This window comes from Trichoderma atroviride, chromosome 1, assembly GCF_020647795.1.
Source record: "Trichoderma atroviride chromosome 1, complete sequence".
In the NCBI taxonomy this organism is placed as follows: domain Eukaryota; kingdom Fungi; phylum Ascomycota; class Sordariomycetes; order Hypocreales; family Hypocreaceae; genus Trichoderma; species Trichoderma atroviride.
Genome location: NC_089400.1, coordinates 3,251,526 through 3,276,762, shown reverse-complemented (window position 1 = coordinate 3,276,762; position 25,237 = coordinate 3,251,526). Strand labels below are relative to the sequence as shown.

At 50.1% G+C, this 25,237-nt stretch overlaps 6 protein-coding genes across 9 annotated transcripts; 5 read left to right on the top strand and 1 right to left on the bottom strand.

The window, feature by feature from the left end:
* The first annotated feature begins 212 nt into the window (after positions 1 to 212).
* TrAtP1_001182 (uncharacterized protein) lies at positions 213 to 4,291 on the top strand. 3 transcript variants are annotated; one of them, XM_066110882.1, is made up of 7 exons: positions 213 to 1,159; positions 1,631 to 1,661; positions 1,731 to 1,782; positions 1,864 to 2,579; positions 2,676 to 3,377; positions 3,516 to 3,920; positions 3,977 to 4,291. In XM_066110882.1, exons 1-6 carry the CDS (start codon positions 845 to 847, stop codon positions 3,602 to 3,604), a joined length of 1,905 nt encoding a protein of 634 aa, XP_065966955.1. In that variant the 5' UTR covers positions 213 to 844; the 3' UTR covers positions 3,605 to 3,920; positions 3,977 to 4,291. The 3 variants fall into 3 exon arrangements, with proteins under 3 accessions (XP_065966955.1, XP_065966957.1, XP_065966956.1); XM_066110884.1 differs by having other exon boundaries at positions 2,676 to 3,920; XM_066110883.1 differs by having other exon boundaries at positions 213 to 1,661.
* A 208-nt stretch (positions 4,292 to 4,499) lies between these two features.
* On the top strand, positions 4,500 to 4,808 carry TrAtP1_001181 (uncharacterized protein; the record flags this gene model as incomplete). The annotated part of the gene is made up of 1 exon (XM_066110881.1): positions 4,500 to 4,808. One exon carries the CDS (start codon positions 4,500 to 4,502, stop codon positions 4,806 to 4,808), a length of 309 nt encoding a protein of 102 aa, XP_065966954.1.
* A 2,713-nt stretch (positions 4,809 to 7,521) lies between these two features.
* On the bottom strand, positions 7,522 to 8,082 carry TrAtP1_001180 (uncharacterized protein; the record flags this gene model as incomplete). Its single annotated transcript, XM_066110880.1, has 1 exon — positions 7,522 to 8,082. One exon carries the CDS (start codon positions 8,080 to 8,082, stop codon positions 7,522 to 7,524), a length of 561 nt encoding a protein of 186 aa, XP_065966953.1.
* Positions 8,083 to 10,552: 2,470 nt separating this feature from the next.
* TrAtP1_001179 (uncharacterized protein) lies at positions 10,553 to 10,879 on the top strand (the record flags this gene model as incomplete). Its single annotated transcript, XM_014086249.1, has 2 exons — positions 10,553 to 10,654; positions 10,751 to 10,879. 2 exons carry the CDS (start codon positions 10,553 to 10,555, stop codon positions 10,877 to 10,879), a joined length of 231 nt encoding a protein of 76 aa, XP_013941724.1.
* Positions 10,880 to 16,409: 5,530 nt separating this feature from the next.
* TrAtP1_001178 (uncharacterized protein) lies at positions 16,410 to 17,585 on the top strand (the record flags this gene model as incomplete). Its single annotated transcript, XM_014086250.1, has 1 exon — positions 16,410 to 17,585. One exon carries the CDS (start codon positions 16,410 to 16,412, stop codon positions 17,583 to 17,585), a length of 1,176 nt encoding a protein of 391 aa, XP_013941725.1.
* A 1,246-nt stretch (positions 17,586 to 18,831) lies between these two features.
* On the top strand, positions 18,832 to 23,989 carry TrAtP1_001177 (uncharacterized protein). Of its 2 annotated transcripts, XM_066110878.1 has the most exons (3): positions 18,832 to 19,312; positions 19,388 to 21,940; positions 22,247 to 23,989. In XM_066110878.1, exons 1-3 carry the CDS (start codon positions 19,099 to 19,101, stop codon positions 23,788 to 23,790), a joined length of 4,311 nt encoding a protein of 1,436 aa, XP_065966951.1. In that variant the 5' UTR covers positions 18,832 to 19,098; the 3' UTR covers positions 23,791 to 23,989. The 2 variants fall into 2 exon arrangements, with proteins under 2 accessions (XP_065966951.1, XP_065966952.1); XM_066110879.1 differs by having other exon boundaries at positions 18,832 to 21,940.
* The last annotated feature ends 1,248 nt before the right edge of the window (positions 23,990 to 25,237 follow it).

The following is a 25,237-nucleotide window of genomic DNA, read 5'->3' as shown; positions in this document are numbered from 1 at the left end:
GTGCCAAATTAGTAAAGCAATGGGCAGATGCGGCGCATCAGTTTAACCGAACGCGCCAAATCAAGACCGGACGGTAGATTCAGTCCATTCCCACAGCGGCGCCACGCCCAATGTCCAGGTGAATTCCAAGCCTGCCTCGAACTGTAGTGCGCTGAGAGAGGCGCGGATTAACTGTTGCTGCGAGCAGACCTCAAGCTCTGGCTTCAGCCCACCACACCCCAGCAGTTTCGCCTATTCTCTTCTCTGAGTCCCAGATTAACAAAGTCCTCGCTCACCTATCAGCTAGTGCCCTGCGGCTGAGAGCTGGACTTCCCCCCCATTTTCTGCATCTCGTCATCCAATCCAACGGCCGCTCCCACTTTTCCCGCTATAATTATTTGGCTATCCGGCAAACACCCCCCTTCGAAAAGCGTGTTATTTCCAGCGCTCAAATCCGACAACCCAAGAAGGATCAACCATTGAAAGATCCATCCCAAAAACAAGCGTCCGATTTGTCCATGTCTTATTCCCGGCGGACAAGCGCGAGCGACAGCTAAACATACACCCGCTGACAGCAAAAAGAACCAGCAGAAGGAGAGACAAACCAGCAGGGGCCTTCGCAGCTTAGGGGCGCGGATCAGGACCAAAAGACAGGGCGAGGGTCAATAGAGGAAAAAAGGAAGGGAAAAAAAAAGCAAAAAAAAAGCACCACGGGTTTGTCACGGGCGTCATCCCCAAAGGGGACAAAGACCTGCTTGACCGAGGCAAACTAGACATTCTCGGGAAGGGGCATCTCTCGTACGGACTGATTACGCTGCGTTAGTTGGCACAAAGTGTCGGGTGCGTTGCGCGCGCCGCAGGCCGGATGGATCTGGCGCTCTTCCAGCAAGGCCAACAGGGCCGCTCCATAGCCGTGGGACGTGGCCATGCCTTGCCCCCCAGCTCATTGTCCTTGTCCAACGCCGCCATCGCGTCGCCGGCCGGGACTCATCACCTGCCGGGCCTCGGCGGCGGCGGTGGAGGCACCGGAGCGCTGGGTGGGCTCGACTTTCGGGGAATCGTGTCCCACGATGCCGACGCGACGATGGCCGAGAGTCATGAGAGTGGGCCGTCCAAGAAGAAGCAGAAGCGGAACAAGCCCACGCTGTCGTGCCACGAGTGCGTTGAGCGGAAGACCAAGGTGAGTGAGTGAGTGAGCGAGCGAGCGTGTGCGACTCTGGCTCGCTTTGAGACAAACAGACAGCCAACCAGTTGCGTTGCTTTTCCTCGACTCTGTATGGAGTCTCTACCTCTTACATCCATCCACCTCCCTGACTCGTTTCCTTTTATACCGTGTCTCGCGTCGTCTCACTAGACAATGCCATGGGATTGAGCTTGTCGCGAGCTTGTGTGCCTGTGGCATGCCCAATTGCGAAGAGGCACCTTCTTTGATCTGGCTCATCTATAGATAATCGTCCGTCTGTTTCATAACATGATCTACCTCACATCATCTCATCCATACAACACTTTACGACTATTCCATACACGCCACTATACACATCACCATCTCTCCATCCACTCTCTCACACGTATCCTTGCTCTATCCCGTTCTACACTTGAGTGGTGCTTGGGTGTGTTACACAAACATAGGCTAACATCATATTCCCGGTAGTGCGACAGAGGTCGGCCCCATTGTCTCGCATGTAAGTCACGTCTAGCCTCTTGATACACTCTCACCACAGTTAGACATGGCTGTTGACCAACTCGTATAGGCATCAAGCGGCAGACTGAGTGTAGATATGCGCATGTTGCCAACTTACTTGAGTGAGTTTCTGCCATCAACTCGCCCAATAACCCCCCCCAAATCTATCTAAAGGTAGCTGTCTAACATGATATCTTGGATAGGGAGACATCCAGGTCGGCTGCCAATGGGCTCCGCATGACCAAGGCCCCCAAGAAGAAGTCGGGGTCTTCTGGAAAGCTTCCAGTCCCCAACATCGCAGACAGGACTGTCAACAGCAGCGATGATCCCCCATCCAGGGGCGCTGTAGCCCTCTCCACTGGCTTGTTGTCAAACGTTCCATACTCCATCGCCACTGCCAGCAATGTGTTTGGAGTTGGTTCGGAACACCCATTCGCAAACTACTGGACATGTGAAGGTGGCCTCCCGGAAGTCATCTCTGTGCTTCCAGAGAAACTCCAGGCAGACATTTTACTCGGTCGATATTTCGAATGCGTCGATCCGGTGTACCCCATGATTCATCGCCAGACATTCTATGCCGACTATGAACATTTTTGGCAAATGTCTATACCGGAGAAGCACTCGGTTGATGCCGCCTTTATAGCCCAAATATTCGTCATGCTGGCTTTAGGCGCTCAGTTTGTCACGTCGACAACACCTCAGGAGCGGAAACAGACCGCCGAGTTTTACGCTTCCGCTAGCAATCAAGCTCTCCGGATGTTTTCATATCTTAGCACAGCATCAATTCGGTCCATTCAAGCCATGGTACTGATGACATACTTCCTTATCAACGATAACCACGCTTCAGACGGTTGGGCATTTGCTGGTATTTTAATACGGCAGGCTTATGCTATGGGCTTGCATCGTGATCCCAATATAGGTATTTCTGATCTATATCTTTTCTCTAAATATTTTCTCCACATTCAGCCTTCTGGTTGTGTGCCGTTGCCGTAACTAATTTACAATATTCTTTCAGTAACCCCGGATGCTAGTCCGTTTGAGAAGCAGCAAAGACGCAAGGTCTGGCAGGCAGTCTTATTACAAGATACTTTCCTTACTGTGCTCTTGTCTCTACCGCCGTCTGCCACGCATACTGATGTGTCGGTGGATGATTTGCTTGATCACGGATCCTCCATCGCCAGCAGCGACCCGACTGATAATGCCTACATCCGAGGCTCCTGGACGCTGGCAAACCTAGTACAAGAGACCATTTGCTCACCTCGGTCTCTTGATGTGCCCATTTGTGCGACGGCGCGGCACAAGTCGAAACTGATTGCCGATTTCCGGGCTGTTTACCGCTCTTTCCCGGACGTATTTCGCTCGTGGGACGCTGAAAGCCTGACGACGTTGGCCGGGACAAACAAACGTGTTGTACGACAGACACTATTTCTTACGAGCAACTACTTTCACAACCTCATGTTGGTCCACGCGTCGGAAAGCCCGGACGTTCCTGTCAACGCAAGGGGCACACTGGAGGCCGCCCACGATGCCATCGGAGCCTTTTTCTTGCTGTTCAACCTGCTGGAGAGCGAGGCTCGCGTGTGGTGGGTCTTTAACCACAGAGCCTTTCTCGAGGCGTTGTGTATAGGCAATGTCCTGAAAGAAGCAGCCAAAGAGCCTGTGGGTAAGGAACTGCTGGCAAAAGACCCGCTGTTTGTTCGAGCCAAGGCAGACATCAGTAAGTGGCAATGCCCCTCTCTCTTTTCTTCTCCAATTCAAGATGGCATAGTCTTTCTCTCTTCCACTGCCTCCAAATACCACAGAGCTGTTTGAGTGGTTCTTGTCCAGTATGCTAATTGTATACGAACGTTGATAGCTCGGATGATACAGATCATGCAACAGATGGCCGAGGACTCCGAAGTTGCTCGGACCAGGGTTCAAGTGCTGAGCGAGTTTCTGAGCTAATGCGTTGGGAGAATAGCTTTACGGAAACTTTATTGAGACGTCTCCCAACGACTTGCTTGCCCCTTCTGCTTCTCTTTGTTCGCTTTGTACACCCCCCTCTGACAGCGCACGGTGTTGGATAACATGTACATATTCCGGGTACATATTTTGAATAAGCTATGTTGGCTGCTGAACAGTACCTGTAGGCACATCGCTCGTATCAGGTCTTATTTACTTGTTCCTTTTTTTTTTCTTTCCCCTTAGCTACAATTACTACATACGCACGTCGGAAGATGAATTGCTACGGAGTGGAGTTTTGAGGCTCTTTTTGGAACTTGTTTGTACTCGATGTCGCAATGGATAATTATTGTTACTGAATATCAAATGAGTCAGCTACTGGATGAGACGCAATCCTTTGTTGGTTTGAATTACGGCATGGCCGCTGATAAAGGGAGAGCGGGTTTCTGATGGGTACGTGGTCGCATGATCGCAGCCCAAAGTCACTGCGTACAGGTACGTGAGCAAGATAGCCGCGCCGCAATTTCCAGCCCGGGCATACGACCCATTCCAGCCATAATCGAGGTCGGCGACTATCAAGCAGGGCAGGGCAGGGCAGGGCAGGGCAAGGCTCCAGACCACATGGCAGGCCTGTTGCGCCGAGCCTCTCTGGGCTGGGATCCAGGACGACTCCACATCAGATCGAATAGCTATTTTCTTTCTTTTTTTCTTTCTATTTGTGCTATCCCATGTATTCTCGTGTCTGGCGGAGCTGTGGTGGGCGGGTACGAAGCCAAGTACCTTATATTACTGTATATGCGATATAGAGATACTTGGTGGGATAGACAGGGATACATGTACCTTTTTTCCGGTTCTTTTGCGGTGCGTACTTTGCAGCTGTTGAGTGGCATTTTCTATCATGGCTATTACTACTGTCGGGCTCATGTTTGAAAGCCTGATACATACATGCATGGGCATGCGCGTGAGCGTGAGAGTGTGCAAGAAAGAGAGGGGGGGGACGGAGTATATGGTCCAAGGAGAAGAGCGAATGCAAGTACAGCCGAAATATGTGGCCGTGATAGGTGGACAAAAGGTGGGCAATGAAATCATTGCGTTGCTTTGCATCCGAGACGCCTTCATCTCGTACATTGGACCTATTAGGATTGCAGGCTCTGGTGAGATGCGTGATGCCATGCTACCCGAGAAGAGGGTGGAGGGAGGGGTATGACGCTCATATGGTGATTCTGTCTTTTCTTCTTCTTAATCCACTCTAATTTAAATTGGTGTACAAAAAGATTGTGTTTGGTTGTTGGGTGAAGTCGATTGGATGATCACAACTTGTTTAACCTTTTTTCCTTTTTCCATTTCTTGGATGCTGTCTCTGGGTGATTCATGAACTTTACGAGCGGACGAATAGTAGGTCGGCGAGGTGGATATTTTTTCTTTTTTTCTTTTTTGATAAAGTGTGATGTAACGGTGTGGTGTATTCGTGCTCCCGTTCCTGTTGTGTAAGGTATGCGAGCAAGACAACACTACTAAGGCAAGGGAGGGCTTGTGTACACATGTATCTACGCATGGATGACCACGAGTGGTAGGTGCTGTAGTACAAAGCATCATACGTATCTATGTGTGTGCTCTATTCTGGAACGAGACATGGAAAAACGTGGCGAGTGGTGGTGTATGCTTCTAAAGGTTCCAGCCACTTTTGCCGGCTTCAAGTGACGGGAGGAACAGGGGGGGGGTGCTTTTCGAGATTCCGATTCCTGAGCTTTTGGATAGTAAGACAAATGTTCCGAGACAGCATCTCGGGGAGGTCTAGGGGGGGCTGAAAGAGGGAAGACATGAGGAATGGGTGTTTCCGTATATGGATGGGAAGTATCATGGCATGGCTCGCAGCTGTAATTATTCAGAGTGCATCATTTCGATTGGGTATTATACGTAGCAGTCGTATCAGATGAAGTACACGTTACAGAGATGGGGATGTGTCATCACAGTGATGGTCTGATTTATTACTCGTGCGGACGCGGGTTTATAAATAGAGAGAGGCAGAGAATAGCTTGATGAAAAAGGGAAATGTATAACAAGAGCATTTGCCGTTTCCATCTCTGAATGGAGGAGACATGTGCTGCAATTTCCACGTTGGGGAATTCATGGAACAATGGAAATATGCATTCGTGCTGATATTAGCGGAACAATCAAGGAAAAGGGAATAAGAAGCGCTTTTAGGTATTAGTTTGTAGTATTATCTAGTGCGTAGAGAGACATATATTGGTAATTTCGCCTGCTGTAGGGTGAGCGATTGCAACGGAACTCACTACCAAAATAATACTACATCACAACACGCGAAAGGAAAATAACACGAAGACGAAGATGTGGAAAACAACGAGGCTGGAGTGAAACACACGACGTGTAGTGCAATAGCATCCATTGGTGCATGTAGCAGCAATAAACGGTCTATCAACGGTGGAAAAACTGGAAAGCAAGTGTGTTAGCCGCGCGGTGATGGAGAGCAAATTTCCCCTTCCGGACTGCGCGCTATCATTGGAGGGCTGTACAGTAGGCAGCTGGTGAGATGGGTATAGCAGGTAATAGGAATAGGTATCTATTCGCTTGTGTGGAAGTGAATGGGCCGCACGAGTCGTGAAGAGGCTGGATTGGCACGGCTTCTGAATAGTTGCAAGTTTGGCTAGGAAGAGTAACAGAAGCTAATACTGCAGGCTAAGGGGGGTGGATGCAGAGGTCCAACAAAGGAGCGGCCAGTTAATTAATTACATGTAACTACTCGGAATCCATTTCCGCATACAATGTACAAACACGGAATCAACTGCCACAAGTGCCTACGAGAGCAGGTACACGAGTAGGTCGGTTGGAGAACAATGTGTGTGTGTGAAAAAATCCACAAATGGCGAGAATCAAAAACCCTTTCGAGGAAAAAGAGAGAAAGCGAGAGCGAGAGAAGAGGGTAATCGAGTATGAGGTACAAAAGCCATTACTGCTTGTATATGACCCAGCACGACTGAGAAAAAGGCCGCCAGCAGACGCTGCCGTCGGAAATGGCCTGCGGGACGGATCCTGGCTCGATCAATCTAAGGTGGTATTACTGCTACCCACCTTGCTCCGTAGGTACTTGGTGTGAGGGTTGGAGTTGTAAGGCTTCATTCTGGGAATAGGCACTTGCTTCCTTTTCTTCTGTTGGTGATTGAGGTAGCATTGCTGCTACTACAACAAATGTTGATGCGTCCGAGTCCCTATTGCATACCTATGTTTGTGCTCTCAGCCGCAAATCATCATGGTGTATGTGGTAACGCATGCGTGAGTCGAATGCCTTGTAGCATTGAGCAATGTTGTATTGTTTCAAAGAATAGTTGCCTGTTTGGGACACAGCATCTTCTGCTTGGGCACGTGGCAGGAATCCTGCGTGAGAAATAGTGGACATGTCATGTTTTTTTTTTATTTTACCTTTCTTCATTACTTACTGTCCGTCCGTCCACACAAAGAGGCCGATGGCGATGATTTCTGACCGTGATGACGATGGAGGTGATGGCTAAAAAAAGTGGTGGTGGCGTGTAGGGCAGAATCCAGCCTGAAAAAGCAACATGGCAGGTATTGATGCGTTGTCCGTGGCATGTGCGCCGGATGGATGCATGTCAAGGCGCAGAGTCAATGATTGCTGCCTTGTGGTGCTTCTCAGAAGTGATTGGATTGGACTGAATTGGATTGAAGCCGTTGGATGCTAGCGATAGAGTTTAGAATGGCGTCGGAGAATAGGGGACGGGCCATTTGTTAGTGTCGTGCTCGACTCCCGAGCTTTGCTGCGAGCCACAGTAGTTTGCTTGCAACGCAGAGAATTGAGAGCATCGTGCAAGTGAAATGGGCTCGGCTTCATTCTCCATCGCCAACGTCGCCAAGCGGCCCCGCGCACCAAGGCCAAGCCACCCGCACTAGCATCCGCCATGATCGCCGCGATGCCCACATTCGAGGCTGTTGAAAATCCTCCGCAGCGGCAGAACAAGAGTTGAGGTCAGTTCAAGCAAAATCAAATCAGTGGCAGAAATGGCTAAACGCCTCATCAACTGTGATCTGAGACCTGGCGGCGCATCGGACATGCGCGCGTGTGTGTCCAACCGACTCCAACGCAGACGACATGTTACAGGCACCGCTCGTCCACCCCCAATAGGGGACGGGACAGCAGACAAAGGTCCATCCAGCCCATCCAGAGGGTGTCCATCAACTGGCATTTGATTGACCTCATCCATCTGAAGCGTCTTGGCGCCCAAGGCCCCCCCCCGTTCTGCCATTCTGCCGTCGCGGCTTTGCCCACTCGGCAGCCTTTCTCGCTGCCAGAACCTCACAACGCGTGCTGTACATGGTACGAATTCCAGGTACTTGTACAGTCCTCGATTTCGATTTGCTGCGCAGGGTGGCAAAACAAAGCAGCAAGGACCCCTGGCACAGCCCTGGGAGCGTATCTCTTCCCTTTTTTGACATGTGCCGGGCTGCATGCACGACAATCCACCGGCATCTTCATCTTCTCTTTTTCCTTCTGCCACTGGTCCTTTTTTTTATTTTCTTGCTTGATGTCTGCTTTTACTCGGCAGGGCTCTGAAAAGGGCAGGGAATCTCTCCATCTTCATTTCATATACGCGCGATCCTAGCCTACCTGGGAGGAGATTTTCCCATCCTTTCCTATTTTCCTTGAAGCGACATCCGGCACTATCCCAGACCCCCCCGTCTTGTAGTTTTGACAATCTCTCCTGTGCTGATTGATTCCAATTCCAATTCTTTTTTTACAACTACAGGGGGGTAGCCCAAACAGTGCACTGCAGCAAGTACAGTAGGTTTGTAACTGGCATGAATGTGCCAAAGTCCAGAGTTACGTGATTTTTTTTGTGGTCTTTGAACTTCCAACGCAGCTGAAAAAGTTCCACAACTTCTCTGCCGCATGGCACGGTAGCGATCAGTCAATCCTCTTTTTTGTTGGCCCCTTGAACCAACGACAGCGGCACGCCGGCGATTACGATTGCGGATCTGATAGGGCGTCGGTGTTAAGAATCAAAGGGACAAGGAGAATTTTATACTTCATGCTTGCATTGCAGTGTATACAAGGCGCTGAAGTTGTCCCGTCTGGGCCGCTGAATCCGAAGTTGCGCCCTGAGCAAGTTATAATATAATCATCGCAGCCACGTGTAGTTGGTGGTTGGGTGTACAGAGGGAGCATGTGTGTAATGCCGGGCCATCCTCTCGAGATGGCAAGTAATACGGCGAACGAACTGCCTTGTCTAGACTCGCTACTTTTTCTTTTCATTTTTTTTAAATGTTTGTCAAGGTGCCTGTAAGAAAAGAAAGAAAAAGCCAAATTGCCTATTTTGGCCCCCCTCGCAAGAAAAAAAAAAAAAAAAAAGTCTCCTTTCGGCGCTACATAGTGCAGTATACCTACTAGTAGCATTTGACATCAATTCCTAAAAAAGACGGGCAGTGGAGCGAGAGAGTCGAGTCAGGCCGGCTCGGCAGCGTCTCCCGTCGCCCTGCCGCATTAGATTCGCCTCAAACGCGGTGGCTGATGCTGATGGAAGCAGATCGGTGGGCATGTGGGATGGTGAGTCCTGGGTAGGGTAGAGTAGCATTTGGGGAATGCGATGGGATGGGGTCGTTCGGACTGCCACCTCGGCATTTCGTCTAACCTTGTCGGTTTCCACAAGGTGTCAAGAAATGTCATCATTCAACGAGTTTGCCGGTTCGGCTGTTGCTTCAATGGACGAAAGGAAGAAAAAGATGAAGTATAATAGAGCATTAGATGGAAAAGCGGAAACAAAAAAAAAAGGAAAGAAAGGGGAGATGTTGCTTGGCGTGTACAGTACTCGTTTGTAGTATGTATGGATATGGGGCATCGACGAGCTTTGATTTGATACAGTAGACTCGGACCTTGTAGAAGATCCCCCTTTTCCTATTGGCCATCAGCCCCATTCATCGGAATCGCTAGGAATTGGCACTTGAAGCCATCATCGTCCTCTGCCCTGTCTCTTGGCACAAAGGGAATAGGCGTCTGAGGAAAGCAGATGCCAGTACTAGTATCTTGAACTGTCATTTCGATTTCAGCGTCGTGCGATATTAATGCATCATTGTCAATGATTAAGGTTTCTAGAATTAGACCCCGCACGTTTCATCTCTGAAGCGGAAATAAATAAAATGTATACAAACGGCACGGCAAGGCAAGACAAGGCATGGGTATTCGGTTCATGTACTGTAGCATTGGCAGGTATCAAGTAATGTTCAGGTATGGGTTGGCATTATCAAAGTCCATCTGAAAGGGAAAATATACGCCATCTCGAACCAAGGGCTCATCTCATCCTTACCCTTTTGCTTCCTTGAGCCTCGCCATTAACTACCTACACACCCGCGCAGTAACTTTCCCTTTTCGAAAAGTCCAACTGACATGTCCACGCCATAGATTTGGAGGCGACGCAGCAAGGCTTCTTCCCCAGCTGGGGAATTTGACGAATAGTAGGTTATGGAGAATAGAATAGTAGATAAAACGATTTGTTCTATTGCTAGTATGCAGCAGTTCCATTGATCAGCTACGAGTCGTGCTTTGTAGATGTACGCATGCAAGTATGAGATGGGTAGGACAAGTATATTCATATACTCCCATACTTTCTACGTATATAAAACCATCCTTCTAAATGGTTTACTCTTTGCTTGTATATCTGCGACTGGCTTACAACGGCCGCATCTTGCAGCATCTGATGTTTCTTCTGGCCTTCTACGCTTTCCATGGACGGAGCTAGCTTCCGCTGCCCCTAGCCAGGCGTCTGGGCGCTACTCTGCGGCCCGAAACACCGCCAAGGGAGATTTTTTTTCCTTTCGCTTGCGGATGGCCAAGATTCAGGTCGAAAACGTACAACTTTACGCCCGTACTTGTAGATCCCTTTTAGATGAGGGTGCCAATAAGAGTTTAGCACGGGCGCACGTACCATGTACGCCGCATGGAGTATTCTGTACCAGCTGGCACATGCCATTTTGCATGCACAATACGACGGCCAACGGCTCGAATCTGTACCGGGCTTGGACACCCTTGTACAGAGTACATGGCCCTCGTACATCGCCCGACTTCCCTGCCTCTTCGCTTGGCCTGCCGATTACGTAAAGCTGCGCTGACACAAGACACGACAGAAGCGACCAAAAGCGACCGGGGTCCTCTCGAAAATCACGGCTCATGCAGCTGGAGTCGCCGATGCGGCACGACGTCGACGACATGACACGGCACGCCTGACTCGACCGATTCGCACCGCGCTCAGCTGATTGGCGACAGCTGGGCGGTCCAGCGGCCAATATGATTGCCCCGAAGTGCAGCGCATGATTTCCATATCCACCAACTGCGTCGAGCGCAGACCGTCTTTCTGCGCTGTCGTTGGATGCAGCGTTGCTCGTGGTGCTAGCATACTGCCGGGCGGGTCTCATGGAGAGGGAGACAGAGCATGTGTGAGAGAGTGAGAGTGAGAACATGACACAGCAAAGGCTCTCGACGCCATCTTGATTGAATCAGTCAAGAAAAGGCCATATTCTGCCCACACCATTGCAATGCTGCTGCTGCTGCTGTTCCTGGCTCTCCGGCTCTGCAACACGCTCGGGATTAACGACAAACAAAGAAGCCCGTCCCGTCAGCAGCTCGCATGCCGGCTCTCCATCTCAATGAGGAGGGCCGAGGGCGTCTTTTTTGCCTCTTCTTGGTGTTGCGCTGCTGTTGGTCCCTTCTTGTATCCCGCGGAGTTCCGCATCTCTCCACGGCACGCCAGCTACCCGCCGGAGTGACATCCCGACGACTCACCACAGCGTTCAGGTAAACTCCGCTAACTCCCCGGACCAATTGTTGAAAAAAGTCCCCTTCTCTTTGATTTGATGACCGTGCATGCAGGTAGTATGTTGCCTTGTAGGCCGATGCTTTACAAGTATATGAATGCCACGTCCGACGGGGTTCCATCCGGATATCGCTGCGAATCACATCTTGATGTCAGGAAGCAACCTGGATTCCGGCGACTACCTGTTTGGTCCTTGTACCCCGTACTAAGCCCTTCATGCCTGTGCCAGTACGACCATGTGCGTGAGCATCAGAAAATCTACGGAGCGAACATCGAAAAAGGCTGCTATGTGCGAACGGACATCTAATCTGGCACGATTCGCTTGTGTGTGTGTGCCGCCTAGCGAGCCTGGCACGGCATGGCATTGACGCCACAGTGCCATCATGGCGATGAAGCTTAAGAGCCTCCACCCCGGTTTATTAGCCCCGATCTTAAAATGGACCACCAAGTGGAAGGTGGAAAAAGGAGAAGAAAGGGCACCATGTTAGCCCATCGGATCACGACGAAGCAAAGCCGCAGCAGATACTAGGGGACTATTGCCGCGAGCTAGCAAACATGGAGATGCGTATCCTGACTGGCTGGATTGCATGCATGCGAATAGATCCAAGACATGTTAAAAGGACCAGATATACGTGTGCAACGCAAAGGACGATGCAAAACAGACAGGCTCCTGCGGGACTGTGGGATTGTCTCACTGCCGGCGAGTGGTCGCCGATCAGCTGGAGACCGCGATTGGTCGATACGTCACGCCTAGATCCCCGAGAGACTTTTACCACTCGTAAAACGGGATGCTGTGTTACTCTGCGAATTCAACCAGATGATTTGAATTTGAATCAAAGGATTCTTTGCCTGTGATCAGAAACAACATGCCGTCGCGGGATCAACGGGTTGTTCCCACTCATACACGTAGGAATTTACTTGGCCGATATTAGCGCAAAGCGGCCAAATTGCACAGTGCGCAAAGTCTTCATGTAGGTGGAACTCGGTGTCCCGCGCGGCTGTGGGATAGTAGGCACATGCTGCCGAGTGGGATAGGCGATGGATGATGCCACGACAACTTCTGCAGTGCTTGAAGCCAAAGGCCGTTTTGGCGAATACAGGTCATACTGTACTGTACAGAGTTGCAAGTGCGAGGATGACGGCACGCATCTTGCATGAAAGAGGATACTCATGCCACTGAAATAGACACTGAAAACGCCCGTACAAGGGAAAACCCGGGGTAGAGATTGGATCGCCGTTGAGCTGGGTGTGCTGCTGCTGCTGCTGCTGCTGCTCTCGGTTTAATAACAGCAGAGTGGACTACGAGGACCTGCTGAGATCAAGCCAACATGAACAGTTGCATCGGGCCGCTTTCCATTCGGATGCTGAAGTCGGTAATTCACTCACTGAGAAACCAACGCTCGCTCTTTATTCGCTGTCTCGTCTCATCTTGCTACACGGCGGCTGTGGAAGAAAAAGAAACACATATACACGAAGAAGAAAGAAATGACTGACAAAAGACAGCATGAATATGCCCAGCCTTGCGTGCGGCGTTGCCGTGGAGCGGCTCAAGAGCCTCGCTTACGGTGATAGCTGGGCTTACAGGCGATGGCTCCTTGCCCGCGGCTATTGCCCATCCTTTGTTCAAATTTTCTCCTCCCGCCTGTGCTGAGATGTCCTGGTGCGGCAAAGGCGCAGGTACTTGTGGTGCTTGCGGCGATCCGCTCTGTGGATCATGGGTCCAGGAGACGTGAGACGATGGGATAGGTATCCGTACCCATATGGACTGTATCAATCTCATGTTGTATGGCCGTTTTGGCAGGGAGCGCTGCTGCCAAGGCCTGTAGCGACGGGCGAGCTCAACCTGGCGCCCAACCGGAGGATGAACCCATCGCTGGCTGGTTGCAATCTGGCGGCCGCTCCCTGCCCATGATCCTACCACGAGCTGCTCCTTTGCGCTGCTACTGTACAGGACAGTATATGGCCTTTTGCTTCCACCTGAGCTTCTGGATGGCACGGACAGGCCCGCTCGGCGAGCCACATTTCACGTCACAGCAGGTAGCAGCCGTTGCAAGTGGGACAGGCATCGCAGCATGTTGTAGTACCTACTTGTAGGCTTGAGGCCACTGCTAGGCCAGCCAGGCCAGGCCTACATGCCAGACCTAGGAGATGGCGCGAAGCCTCGTTGCACGAAAGATCTAAGATGCCGAAAGCTTGTGTGTGCTGTGGCTCGAGCCTAGGTCGCCCTAAAGGCTTAGCTCCGGTATCTATACGCATCTGCAAACGACCGGACCGGCGAATAAGAACGATGGGAGCAAGGATATGCTGAGAGAGTTCGAGTTCACAACATGGAGCGAGTTTCGCATTCCTAACCGCAGCCTCATCTCATACTTGCGCATACCCTAGTTCAGCCTATAGAAAATAGGCTGTGTGTATAGAATACTGACTGTACAGTATATACATCCATACGCGGGGGAACCTTTTCGTTGTGACGCGGCATCGGGTCTAGCAAACGGCTGTTCATTTCCCCCGGCCGTCCTTGTAGATTCTGCCAGCTTGATGCTAAGAAAACAACGGCGTGGCAAAAGCCGAGTCGGCGCGGCGCGGAAGCGCGTAGATCTATCCTGCCGTAGCATCTTTTTTGCTTTTTGTCCAACTTAGACTGAGATGATCAATACTACTAGTTCGTTGTATTAGCGGCGCTCTGCTCTTCTGCCATACCGGCCAGCTTTATTACAACATCATGTTGTGGAAACAATGGGACACCTGCTCTGGGGCTTTCTTCTCCTCTCTCCGCGTTGCGGCGGCGATAGCATAGGCACAGGGCTATATGGGACACAGTGCTATGGCCTATGTCCTATGCCTTTTTACTATCGCTCCATTTTTTTCCCATACTTTTTTTTTTCTTACAATGGGCGTTCGGGGACGAGAGCGACTGTCTATGTATATTTCTCCTCCACTTGAAACTACGACGTTGACGCTCGTATACCCTACATTAGTGGAAGCCCAAGATGCACAACAGAATGCTCAACCAACAACACAAAAGCATGTGCTACTGAGAGGCGGTGCCCTAAGAAAACAGCTCGAATCCACTTGCTGCTGCATTCTGCGAGTTTCGCTGTAACATGAGCAATGCACGAGCAGATGTAAGCACGCATTGGCTGTACTGCATTGTAAAGAGCAGCATCTAGGTGTATGAGTGCAGGCACGAAGCTCTGAGATGAGCCCCGGATATCAAGGCTGAACACTGGCGTCCTTGTTCCCTAATCAGATAATACCTGTTACATGCCAACATCTATAAGCAACCAGCTTTTGCTTGACGACAGCCGAGCCATGTGCTGCAAAACTAGACGAGGCAAGGCAAGGCAAGGCTTCAATGGCATGGCACAAGTACTGCCGTACGTGTTTGTGTGGAAATGCCCAATTGGGCAGCGTGTCGACGCAGTGCGCCATTGGCCATTGGCCATCGGCGGTAGATGCGGCTTGTGTCGCTAAACCCCCGACGCTGCATGCACGCATGTACGCATGTACTCATGTACCCATGTACCCATAACCCCCAAATCTCTGCGACAGCTCGCACCGTCCCGCGTATTTGCGCACCCGGCAGGTACAAGGTACGCGCTGCAAGTATCCGATACCTCTGCAGGAATCCAGGCGCACGTCGTATGCTCGTTGCAGCAAACGCAGCTTGCAGTCAAGTGTCGTCTTGCCCACAGTGTGGTCTGGCTCACCTCGATCCCTTCGAAATACGGGGGCGGTCCCCGATTCAGCGAGTGACCGTTGGGGCAATTCGTGAGCGACGGGGCCGACTCAGGGTGCAGGCACTGTGTGCTACGTACTGTGGGAACCGGCGGCCCTTGCGCTCCTTCTGGGGTCTGGCGTCCCTGCAAGAGTCCAGGTACCTCGCGGTGGATGTACCCCGTACCTGCCCCCCCCTGGTGCTGCGAATACAGTACAAGCTGGCCGTGGTACTTGTGCCCCATGTCCCTGCTTGCGAGGTGGACCCCCCTCCCCCCAAGTACTAGTAGTACTGCCTACTGTGCCCACGCCCGCCCAACAGCGCAGCACACTCCTCGGGCTTCAGGCCAACAACCTTGCTCCTGTGCGAGGTGTAGGTGCCTGTAGCATCCAGTACAGCTCTCTCTCTATACAGGGTCCCCGTCTCATCGATTTCTCGGACAGCCGTTATTTAATATTACAGGTCACCACCCTTCCTGCGGCGCGCCTCGCTCTTTTACTACTTCTCTGTTTGCGTGCTCGCTTTTTCCATCTCTCTCGACTCTTGACTCTCGACTCTCGACTCTCGAACTCTTCCTTTTCCCAAAACGCAGATTCAGATTCATCAGACGAAGCCTCCCGCCGCCGCCTCAGTGCCAGTCGCTCGACCGACCTGGCAATCCATCGCCCAACCGGAGCCTAGCATCTCCCCTCTCGGCAAACCTTCCAAGCCACCAAAAAGCGTATCGCTGGCAGCTCCATTGAGCTACGGACGACCGACGAGAGATCAGACCGCTGCACCACACACACCACGCCACTTACCTCGCTCTCAGTTCTCCACAGCCTCAAACGACCTTCTTTCCCCGTCATTTCCCTCGACGCTAGTGGGAATATCGGACGGCTGGCTCGCGCTGTTTTTTTTCTTCCCAAGCCTCTTTACCGAGATCAGAGCTGGTTACTGGACAGGAAAAAAAAAGGTTCGTCGACGGAAGTTGCGACGGCGAGCTCCACCGAGCTAACGTAAGGCCAAAGCTACGCTCTTTGTCCACCCTTTTTCTTTGCTTCTCGCTCCTCTCGCCTTCTCTCCACTCTTTCTCTGGAGTCCTTTCTTCCAGTCCACGAGGGCAGCGTCCACCGACGCTTCAGGAGACATCTGACACGACCTCGACGAAACTATTGAAAACCACATCCTCGATTTTGATTGTTAGGTGACAACGCCTAACACCGCCACAATTGCTCCGTCCAGAGTCTCGTCGCGGGAAAACAACTTCCGCGATATGGCTATCGACGCTTTAAAGAACCTCATCAACAACATCCCCGACTGGCAAACGAAGCTCGATGAGCTGAGTAGCCAGGTCGACAAGCGCCAGCTGGAGCTGGCCGCCTTGGCCGAGGCAAACCCCCACAAGGAGCCCGAGACCAGGTCGCTGAGGAATAAAGGCTCAACGGAATCCCTCAAGCCCAAGGATGATGGCGCCATGCACATCTTCTTCACCGATGATGCTCCCACTCAGCCACAGCCCGACATCGTCAAGGCACCCTTTCACGGTCCCAGGGAACGCCGGTCGTCACCGCCAAGCCCCGCTGCCGAGAAGCGCCCCCTATTCCCCAAGTCTTCGACAGATACCAATGCCATCCCCAGCGCCAGAGCGGCCAAGAAGAACAAGACGGCGTCTATTGCCTCGGCAGATGGCCCCCGGCAGACATATCGTACTAGGAATATGATCATCGTTTACTACGACAGCTACGTCCAGGGCTTCTTTGACGACCTGGTTCGGTTTATATCGTCAAGTAGGAATCTGATGCGAAAGGCCAAGATGGCTGCCAAAGTGGCGCAGATCAAGAAATTGGCCGAGATGGAAGTTCCCGACGACGAGAACACCGGCGGCGACGACAGAGGTACAGAGGCACTCCCATCACTACGATATATCAGCAGTCGGCGGTATGGACCTGCTGCCATGCGCAGTGGCCACCCCGGCCTGTCCAACCACACTCCCGACGTATATGACGAGCTGGACAAGGCGCTCGAGTTTGTACAGAGCACGTGCGAGCACGGCGCCCATCAGTTCTTAAGAGATGCCAAGTGCAATGAAGAAGTACAAAAGATCCAGAAGCGTATCGGTGAGGTGCTCGAGATGGCCAAGAAGGAATTCGAGCGTATTGAACGCGAAGAGCCCGATCAGTTGAAGGAGGCCGAATCCAAACCCCGCACCATCAAGTCCATCACCGTCAGCAGAACATTGGTACCGCATCACAAAGAAGGCGGCGATCCACATTCGCAGAAGCTCGAAGTGGCAGATCCCGCCGCACCAAGGGCCCCCATCATGCACATGGTCGATCGAATCGAGGCAGACCCAAATGCCGATCAGAGCGACTTCGATACAGAAGCCATGCTGGCAAAGATGCGGTATCGCTCAACACGGCAGATGCGCATGCGTGCCATAGTAAATTGAAAAAAAAAAAAAAAGGAAAACAAACAAGTCTGAAAGCTTCATCTATTTTTTTTTTTTGCATAACCGACGTAGCTCGGGCATGAGGATCAGGAGATTTGAAACATTTCCTTGCCAATGACGGAATGAAAAACCAATTCTTTTGTTTTTTTAACGATCCTGGTATGCATAGGAGTTCAGGAATAATGGGCGGGGAGGTATACATTTAAGCATTTCACTCAAATGGGGGCTATTGAAGCCAAAGTTACAAAGGAAATATCGCATTAGCCGCGAAAAGGGGCGTTTTTGTTTACTTTTACTTTACTACATTTACTCTTTTTTTCTCTTTTCTTCATTACTATCCATCATGCCTCCTTCATTTGGAATATCCTCTTTTTTTTTTTTCCTTTCCACACACACACCAAATCTCTTCGGTTTCTTTTTTCTAGGGCAGAATATCCGGGTCCGATCATGCCGGGCCTTCTCGTTGAAGGAAATTACATCTTTTTCGATGTTTACGAAGTTGAAAGGCAACGCAGTGCTGGATTCTGAGCCTATTCCTTGTCTATCATGAAAGGAACCTACTTATTCTTACCTCTTTCTCTTTCCTGGTGTATATGAGTCTCTGGATATGGACACGGATACCGGGTCATGGTCAACATTTAGTACCATCTATAACCACTTCTTTTTTTATATCTATTTTTTAAACAACTTGATACAAATATGATATGGGCTCTTTTTCTGGGTATATGACATTGATTCCCATTGTGGTTGATGGAGATACATATAGTACATTTAATGGAAAGCTGTGAATCGGATGAATCTTTTTTTCTCCTAACTCTTTACTCTCGTCTTCGTCGTCCTGTAGTATGGCCATTTTGTGAAGTGTAGTAGAGGAGCAAGAATCTGTGAACACTGAGCATGCTTTCGCCAAAACTTGTGCCTTTTCAGACTCAGTAAACCATCTGGAGAATGTTCTCTGCATATTATATTGAATCGATAAATTAGAAGAAAATTATTTGTTCTAAGTTATAGTGGTTTTCCTATGGTTTCAAATTCATCCTTCATGGCTGTAGCTTGCAGCAAGTGTAGGCAGCCGAGCTCAACGGTTTCTAGCTCTGGCGGGCAGCTGATTTTAGTGGTTGCTAGCGGATGCCTAAGTACCTATGCGGCCAAACCAACCCGCTGTGGCGGCGTAGGTACCTGGCAAGCTCCGATCTAAAGGCGGCGCATATTAGCAGGTGACGTCCCTCCCGCACTTGGAAGCCTCAACACCGCTACCAACTCTCTGTCTCTTTTCGTTACACATCCCCGAACGAACGGCGATATCTGGCAGCCCCCGTTTCAAACCGTTGTCTCTGCCGACTTGGCTCTACCGTCTATCCAAGATGACGGCTGCCTCCTCCCTGGCCGAACGATAAGACGTCGCATCCCGCCCCTCTCCCGGTCGTCTCGTCTCGTCTCGTCTGGTCTTGCGTCTCTCTGAATTGCTACCGGGAGGACAAGATCCAAATACATCACAATCTCTTGATTCATCATGGGTCAAGGCTTCTCTCTCGCAACGCCGTCGGCCGGCGCGGCGGGCATAGATATTGCCCAGCTGCAGGATATCCAGTATGAGAAGAGCATTGGAAATGCCCGGTTCATGAAGAGTATCCGGGGCAGGCATGAACATGGCGTCGTGCTGGTCAAGGTGCTTGTGAAGCCGTATACGGAAGTGAAGTTGGAGAAGTACAAGAAGAAGATTATAGGTGGGAGCTTTTAACTGTGTCTGTCGTTTGACACGGGGACCATATCTGCTTGCTAACCGTGTGCACTCTGATTAGAGCAACGAAAGGCGTTGGCGGATGTCCCTAATGCCCTGGGCTTCCAGCGCATCATCGAAACCGAGACAAACGGATATCTGGTGCGACAGTTCATGTACAACTCTCTCTATGATCGCATGAGTACGCGGCCTTTCCTCGAGGATATCGAAAAGAAGTGGCTGGCCTTTCAGCTTCTTTGCGCCCTGCGAGATTGCCACGCGCGGGACGTCTATCATGGCGACATCAAGGCTCAGAACGTGCTGGTTACATCGTGGAACTGGTTATATCTAACGGACTTTTCATCTGCTTACAAGCCCATCATGCTGCCCGACGACAACCCCGGCGATTTTTCCTACTTTTTCGACTCCTCTGGGCGGCGGACGTGCTATATTGCTCCCGAGCGGTTTTATTCATCCAATGAGGCTCCGCCGCAGAACCCCAAGATGACGTGGGCCATGGACATCTTCAGCGCGGGATGTGTCATTGCGCAGCTGTTCCTCGAATCTGAAATATTTAGTCTCGCACAGCTGTACAAGTATCGTCGGGGCGAATACGATCCGGTCATTACCCATCTGAGCGTCATTTCGGACAAAGATGTGCGGGACATGATTGCTCACATGATTCAGCTTGACCCAGAGAGGCGTTACTCGGCGGAGCAGTATCTTGACTTTTGGAAGGATAAGGTCTTTCCTAGTTATTTCTACAACTTCTTACATCAATACATGGAGCTTATTACGGATCCGTCTTCTGGGAACAGTCCGATATCTGGAGCCCAGAGTAACTTGGGCGAGTCGGATAACCGGATAGATAGGATTTTTAACGATTTTGACAAAATTTCATATTTTTTGGGATATCCCAACGAAAAGCAGACCGCGGAGCCGATAATTCCCAAATCGAGGCTGGGGCTGGACCATTTCCCTGTCAGGTTGAGCATTCCGACCCACGAACACTCTGTTTCAGCAGACCTCGAACCACCAGAGGACGATGGGACGTTGTTATTTCTAACATTGGTTGCCTCGGCTATGAGGACAACAGCCCGAGCTGCGTCTAGAATCAGGGCGTGTGATTTGCTATTAGCGTTTGCTGAGAGACTTACCGACGAGGCTAAGCTCGACAGGGTGCTTCCGTACCTCATGTCACTATTGCGTAAAGAGGAGACGGATATGGTGCTGGTTACAGTCATACGAAACGTCACCCAGCTATTGCAGCTAGTACGGACGACCACGCCAATCAACTCCCATGTTTTGGTGGAATACGTCTTGCCTAGGATGGAGATTGCCCTTGGGACAAAATCGTGGACTCCTAATCCCTTGGTGCGATTGACGTATGCGTCTTGCATAGGTAGCCTTGCTTCCACTGCACAGCGTTTTCTAGAGATGGCATCCAGTCTCAAGACTGATGGATCGATGCCGATTACCGATCCAGAGGTTGAGCCTGGGACTAATGGCGCCACAGCAAACTTTGAAAGTATGTACGACAATGCAAGCCGACAATTATCTGAGATTTTAGAGAGCCATGCAAAGCAACTCGTCGAGGATCCAGACGCCAACGTTCGACGAGCGTTCTTGACCTCTGTGCCAGATCTCTGCATGCACTTCCAGGACAATTCAAATGATATCCTACTTTCGCATTTGATTACCTACCTCAACGACGGAGACTGGATGTTGAAGAGCGCCTTCCTGGACACGGTCGTGGGCATTGCAACTTTTATGGGAAGCACAAGCCTAGAAGAATTTATGCTACCTCTCATGGTCCAGACTTTGGCAGACTCGGAAGAGAATGTTGTGCGTTCAGCTCTGCATTCTCTGGCTCAAATTGCAGGACTGGGACTGCTGTCTGGGCCAAGAATCTGGGAGTTGGCTGACTTGGTAGCACGACTTACCATGCACCCAAACGCATGGATTAGAGAATCTGCAGCTGAATTCCTATCTATGGCTGCCAAGTTCTTATCAAAGGCCGATATCCAGTGCATATTGCTGCCATTGGTCAGACCATACCTCAAAATACATACTCTCTCCGATTTTTCTGAGCTAAATCTGCTCGACTCTCTGAAGAAGCCTCTCCCTAGGGCCGTTTTTGACCAGGCACTGACATGGGCCTCCAAGACTGATAAGGGAGTCTTTTGGAAATCTGTTTTGGGAAAGCGGTCGACACCGGGCCAAATACCACTGGCCTCGGCAGCCCGATCGTCCAAAGAACTGATATCCTCTTCTTTGAGCAAGATTAACCGCAACGAAGAGGATGAGCAATGGCTCGAGAAGCTACGGAATTTCGGCCTCAAACCCGAAGACGAGTTGAAACTGCTAGCTTTGGGCGAGTACATCTGGCGACTTAGCAAGAATAAAGCTCGCGACGCTTTTGTCGTCTCTTCCACAGAGGAAGAGAACATGCCAACAGGATTTGTTCAGCTGAAGGAGCTGGGTGTAACGCCGCAGACGGTGTTCTTTGATGATACGGCCCTGAAAGATCCTGCTGCTGTTTTGCCGGATTTGGAGCCTACACCTCCTGTAACAGGTCCGTATACAATTGCAGATGCACTATTAGACGCCTCTATGACAATAGATGATACACTCGGTAAGAAAAAACGCGCCGCTCTTCATTCACACAAAAGAGTACACAGTATTGGGCCTTTGCCTTCCAGGAGTACAGGTAGGCTCTTGTCTCCTACTGGGAGTGGCAGAGCTAGTTCGACGGACTCTAGGAGGGCGATGACATCTCCATTAGGCCCTGGGGATGACTCTGTTTCTGTCAAGGATGCATCTTATTCTTCTCGCAGAGGCATCCGCCACCAGTCAAGTGCTCTCAGTCTTTTGGATCGCAAAGACGGCCACAAGTCCATCCCGGAGACTGGAACAAGCGATGCTAATGCTTTTGGAGAAGTAGAAGGGCCGTTTGCCCAGGCAGTGCCAATACAGGTTGTTTCTGGGCCAGGCACGGAAGCCGAAGAAAATGCCCGCCAGAGGCATGTGCGCCATAGCTACGAAGGGACAGACCCTCATATTCGACGCATGCTTGACAACATGTACGTCGAAAACTTCCCTCGCGACGTGCTCGAGTTTGGGCCCATGGTACAGCCTATATCTGGAGATAAGAGCAGATCGGTCAATGTCCCTGGCGCAGACCCTCCTTGGAAGCCGGATGGCCATCTCGTGGCGACATTTGCAGAACACCACGGGCCTATCAACCGGGTTATTGCCTCTCCGGACCATATTTTCTTCATTACAGGCGGTAATGATGGGACGGTCAAGATATGGGATACACAACGGCTTGAGCGCAACATTACAAACCGATCGCGGCAGACTTACAAACATGCTGAAGGCGCTCGAGTTCTTGCTCTCTGCTTTGTTGAGAATTCTCACTGCTTTGTCAGTTGTGCGTCTGATGGCAGCGTTCATGTAGTCAAGGTTGATACAGTTCCTACAAGCGGTGTGATTAGGTATACAAAGCTACGAGTTTTGCGGGAATATCAGCTACCAGAAGGCGAATATGCCGTATGGTGCGAGCATTTCAAGCAAGAGCAAAGTTCCATCCTCGTCATTGCTACGAATCTGTCAAGAATTCTCGCCATGGACTTGCGGACCATGACTGTGCTCTACATTCTGGAAAATCCTGTTCATCATGGAACACCAACTTGTTTCTGCATTGACAAGAAGAGGAACTGGTTGTGCGTGGGGACTTCTCATGGCGTAGTCGACCTTTGGGATCTTCGTTTCAAGATGAGGCTGAAGGGCTGGGGTTTGCCTGGAAAAGGATCGATCTATCGGATCTGCGTGCACCCTAATAAAGGAAGAGGCAAATGGATCTGCGTCGCTGGAGGAACCGGGCAAGGAGAAGTTACCGTGTGGGACTTGGAAAAGACAACTTGCAGAGAGATATACCGGACTGGTCATACTAAGGATAGCCAGAAGGGATATACTGCGTGGGAAGTCGATGAGGATAAGCCCGAAGGGATGCTTGGCCGGTTTGCGACCAACCTCGAGATTAGCGACATGGGCAATGGAGATCGTGGAGTTCGGGCGATGGTTGTAGGCACGGGAACGTCAGAGGACTCTCGCGACGTCCGGCACGCATACATGCTCACGGCTGGGTCAGACAAGATGCTCCGGTTCTGGGACATTTCGCGGATCGAGAACTCTTGTATCTACAGTGGCCTCCAGCCTGATGAACAGCCGCCTACGTATACAAGCACGAACCCGACGTCGTCGACGACGCTGAACACGGAGCGGTTCGCGAGGCACGCGGCATCTTCGCCCAATGCGGGGACGGCTAGGCAGAAGGCGCCGAGGTCGACGGTGATTTCGCAGCAGCAGCAGCAGCTGTTGAAATCGCATTTGGATCTGATTATGGACGTGGCGATTTTGGAATATCCGTACTCGATGAGCGTGTCTGTGGATCGGTCTGGCGTGGTTTATGTGTTTCAATAGAATAAAGTGTTTTCGGCTACTGGAAAAGGAGGAGCGGGTTTTATGACATTGGCATTAGATGAGTAGATTTATGTATTGGACTCTGGGTTTAGTCTGCTTGGCTCAGAGTGAGGAGGAATGTCTAATGCCGAATATGGCTGCTGTAGTTTTTATATGTGGCGAAATGGTCAATGATGAATGAGTACGGTTATACATTTGGACATGAAGTTGATTTAGTATAGTAGTTTGCTGTCTCTTGTCTAGGGTTGTAAATTCGTAGGTACGAAAAATTTCGTACTTTCGTAGTACGAAATTTTTTCATATTTCATATACGAATTACGAAAAACTTTCATACTACGAAAGTACGAAAAACTTTCATACTACGAAAGTACGAAAGATTTTCGTACTTTTCGTACTGCCATTAACTTAGCATCTTTGACACACCGCCTTCTTATCTTAGCTATAATACCGGTAAAAAGACTACACTGCCCTCTTAATTAGGAAGGTATTTAAAAAATACAGAAATCTTTTTTACTTTCATACTATAAAAGTTTTTTATATTTCGTATACGCATTATGAAAAAAGTTCATATTCATAGTGGAGTACGAATTTGCAACCCTGCTCTTGTCTCTTAACTCTTTTGAAGGAGTACGAAAAGTACGAAAAGTATGAAATGTTGCTTCTTGATTATTATAAGGTAGAGCGACATTAATATAAGACACTATCGCCTGTATAAGTAGCTGAGATACTAGTATAAAATTGAAAATAAGAATAAACCTCCCCTTTACTATCCGAGTCCACAGCCTCAAATCTGGTATTCCAGGAGGACGTATGTAATGCACATGACCCTTGTATTAAAATTTCTCTTTGCTGAATAGAGTACACTTTTAGCCACGCTCTACTCTGGTTGAGAGAGGAATAGCCTAGCAGCTGTTGTACACTGATTTCGGTAAAATCAAGTGGTGACTATCAACAAACACTAGGTACCTAGCTATCGTACATCTTTACTAAATTCGTACAACTTGCATATATAGGTCAAACTGTATCCACAACCTAGTACATACGACCATAGGTAGTGGAAAACTCGGGGTCCCGTCTGCTCCCCCATAGATAAGCCACTAACCGGCAGATTAGTAGTTGAGTGGGTGACCATCAGCGAACACCGGCTGTTGTATGTTTTTGTCTTTTCTTTTTTGTCTCTTTTGTCTCTTTTTGTCTTTTACATGGTTTCATAAATGTTGTTTATATAAGAAGACTTAACACTAAAGATAAGCATATACGACCATAGGTAATGGAAAATTCGGGGTCCCATTAAGCTCTTTTTTTGAGTTTATTTTCTTCCTTTCTTTGCTTCTCCCGACTTCAAGATTGGTGACACATGATTCCGTTTTTTGAGGACAATAGGCCAGAGTGAATTCCATCAAATTAATGACACTGGGTGCCTTGGTCGTGCAAAATAAGTTCGCCA

Excerpts from the sequence above, each read along its gene's own strand:
- TrAtP1_001182 (XM_066110884.1), top strand. The coding sequence starts at position 845 with ATGGATCTGGCGCTCTTCCAGCAAGGCCAACAGGGCCGCTCCATAGCC. Across the intron at positions 1,160-1,630 it reads GCGTTGAGCGGAAGACCAAG|TGCGACAGAGGTCGGCCCCA; the intron begins GTGAGTGAGTGA and ends TATTCCCGGTAG. Across the intron at positions 2,580-2,675 it reads GCATCGTGATCCCAATATAG|TAACCCCGGATGCTAGTCCG; the intron begins GTATTTCTGATC and ends ATATTCTTTCAG.
- TrAtP1_001177 (XM_066110878.1), top strand. The coding sequence starts at position 19,099 with ATGGGTCAAGGCTTCTCTCTCGCAACGCCGTCGGCCGGCGCGGCGGGC. Across the intron at positions 19,313-19,387 it reads GTACAAGAAGAAGATTATAG|AGCAACGAAAGGCGTTGGCG; the intron begins GTGGGAGCTTTT and ends CACTCTGATTAG. Across the intron at positions 21,941-22,246 it reads GACAATAGATGATACACTCG|TAGAAGGGCCGTTTGCCCAG; the intron begins GTAAGAAAAAAC and ends CTTTTGGAGAAG.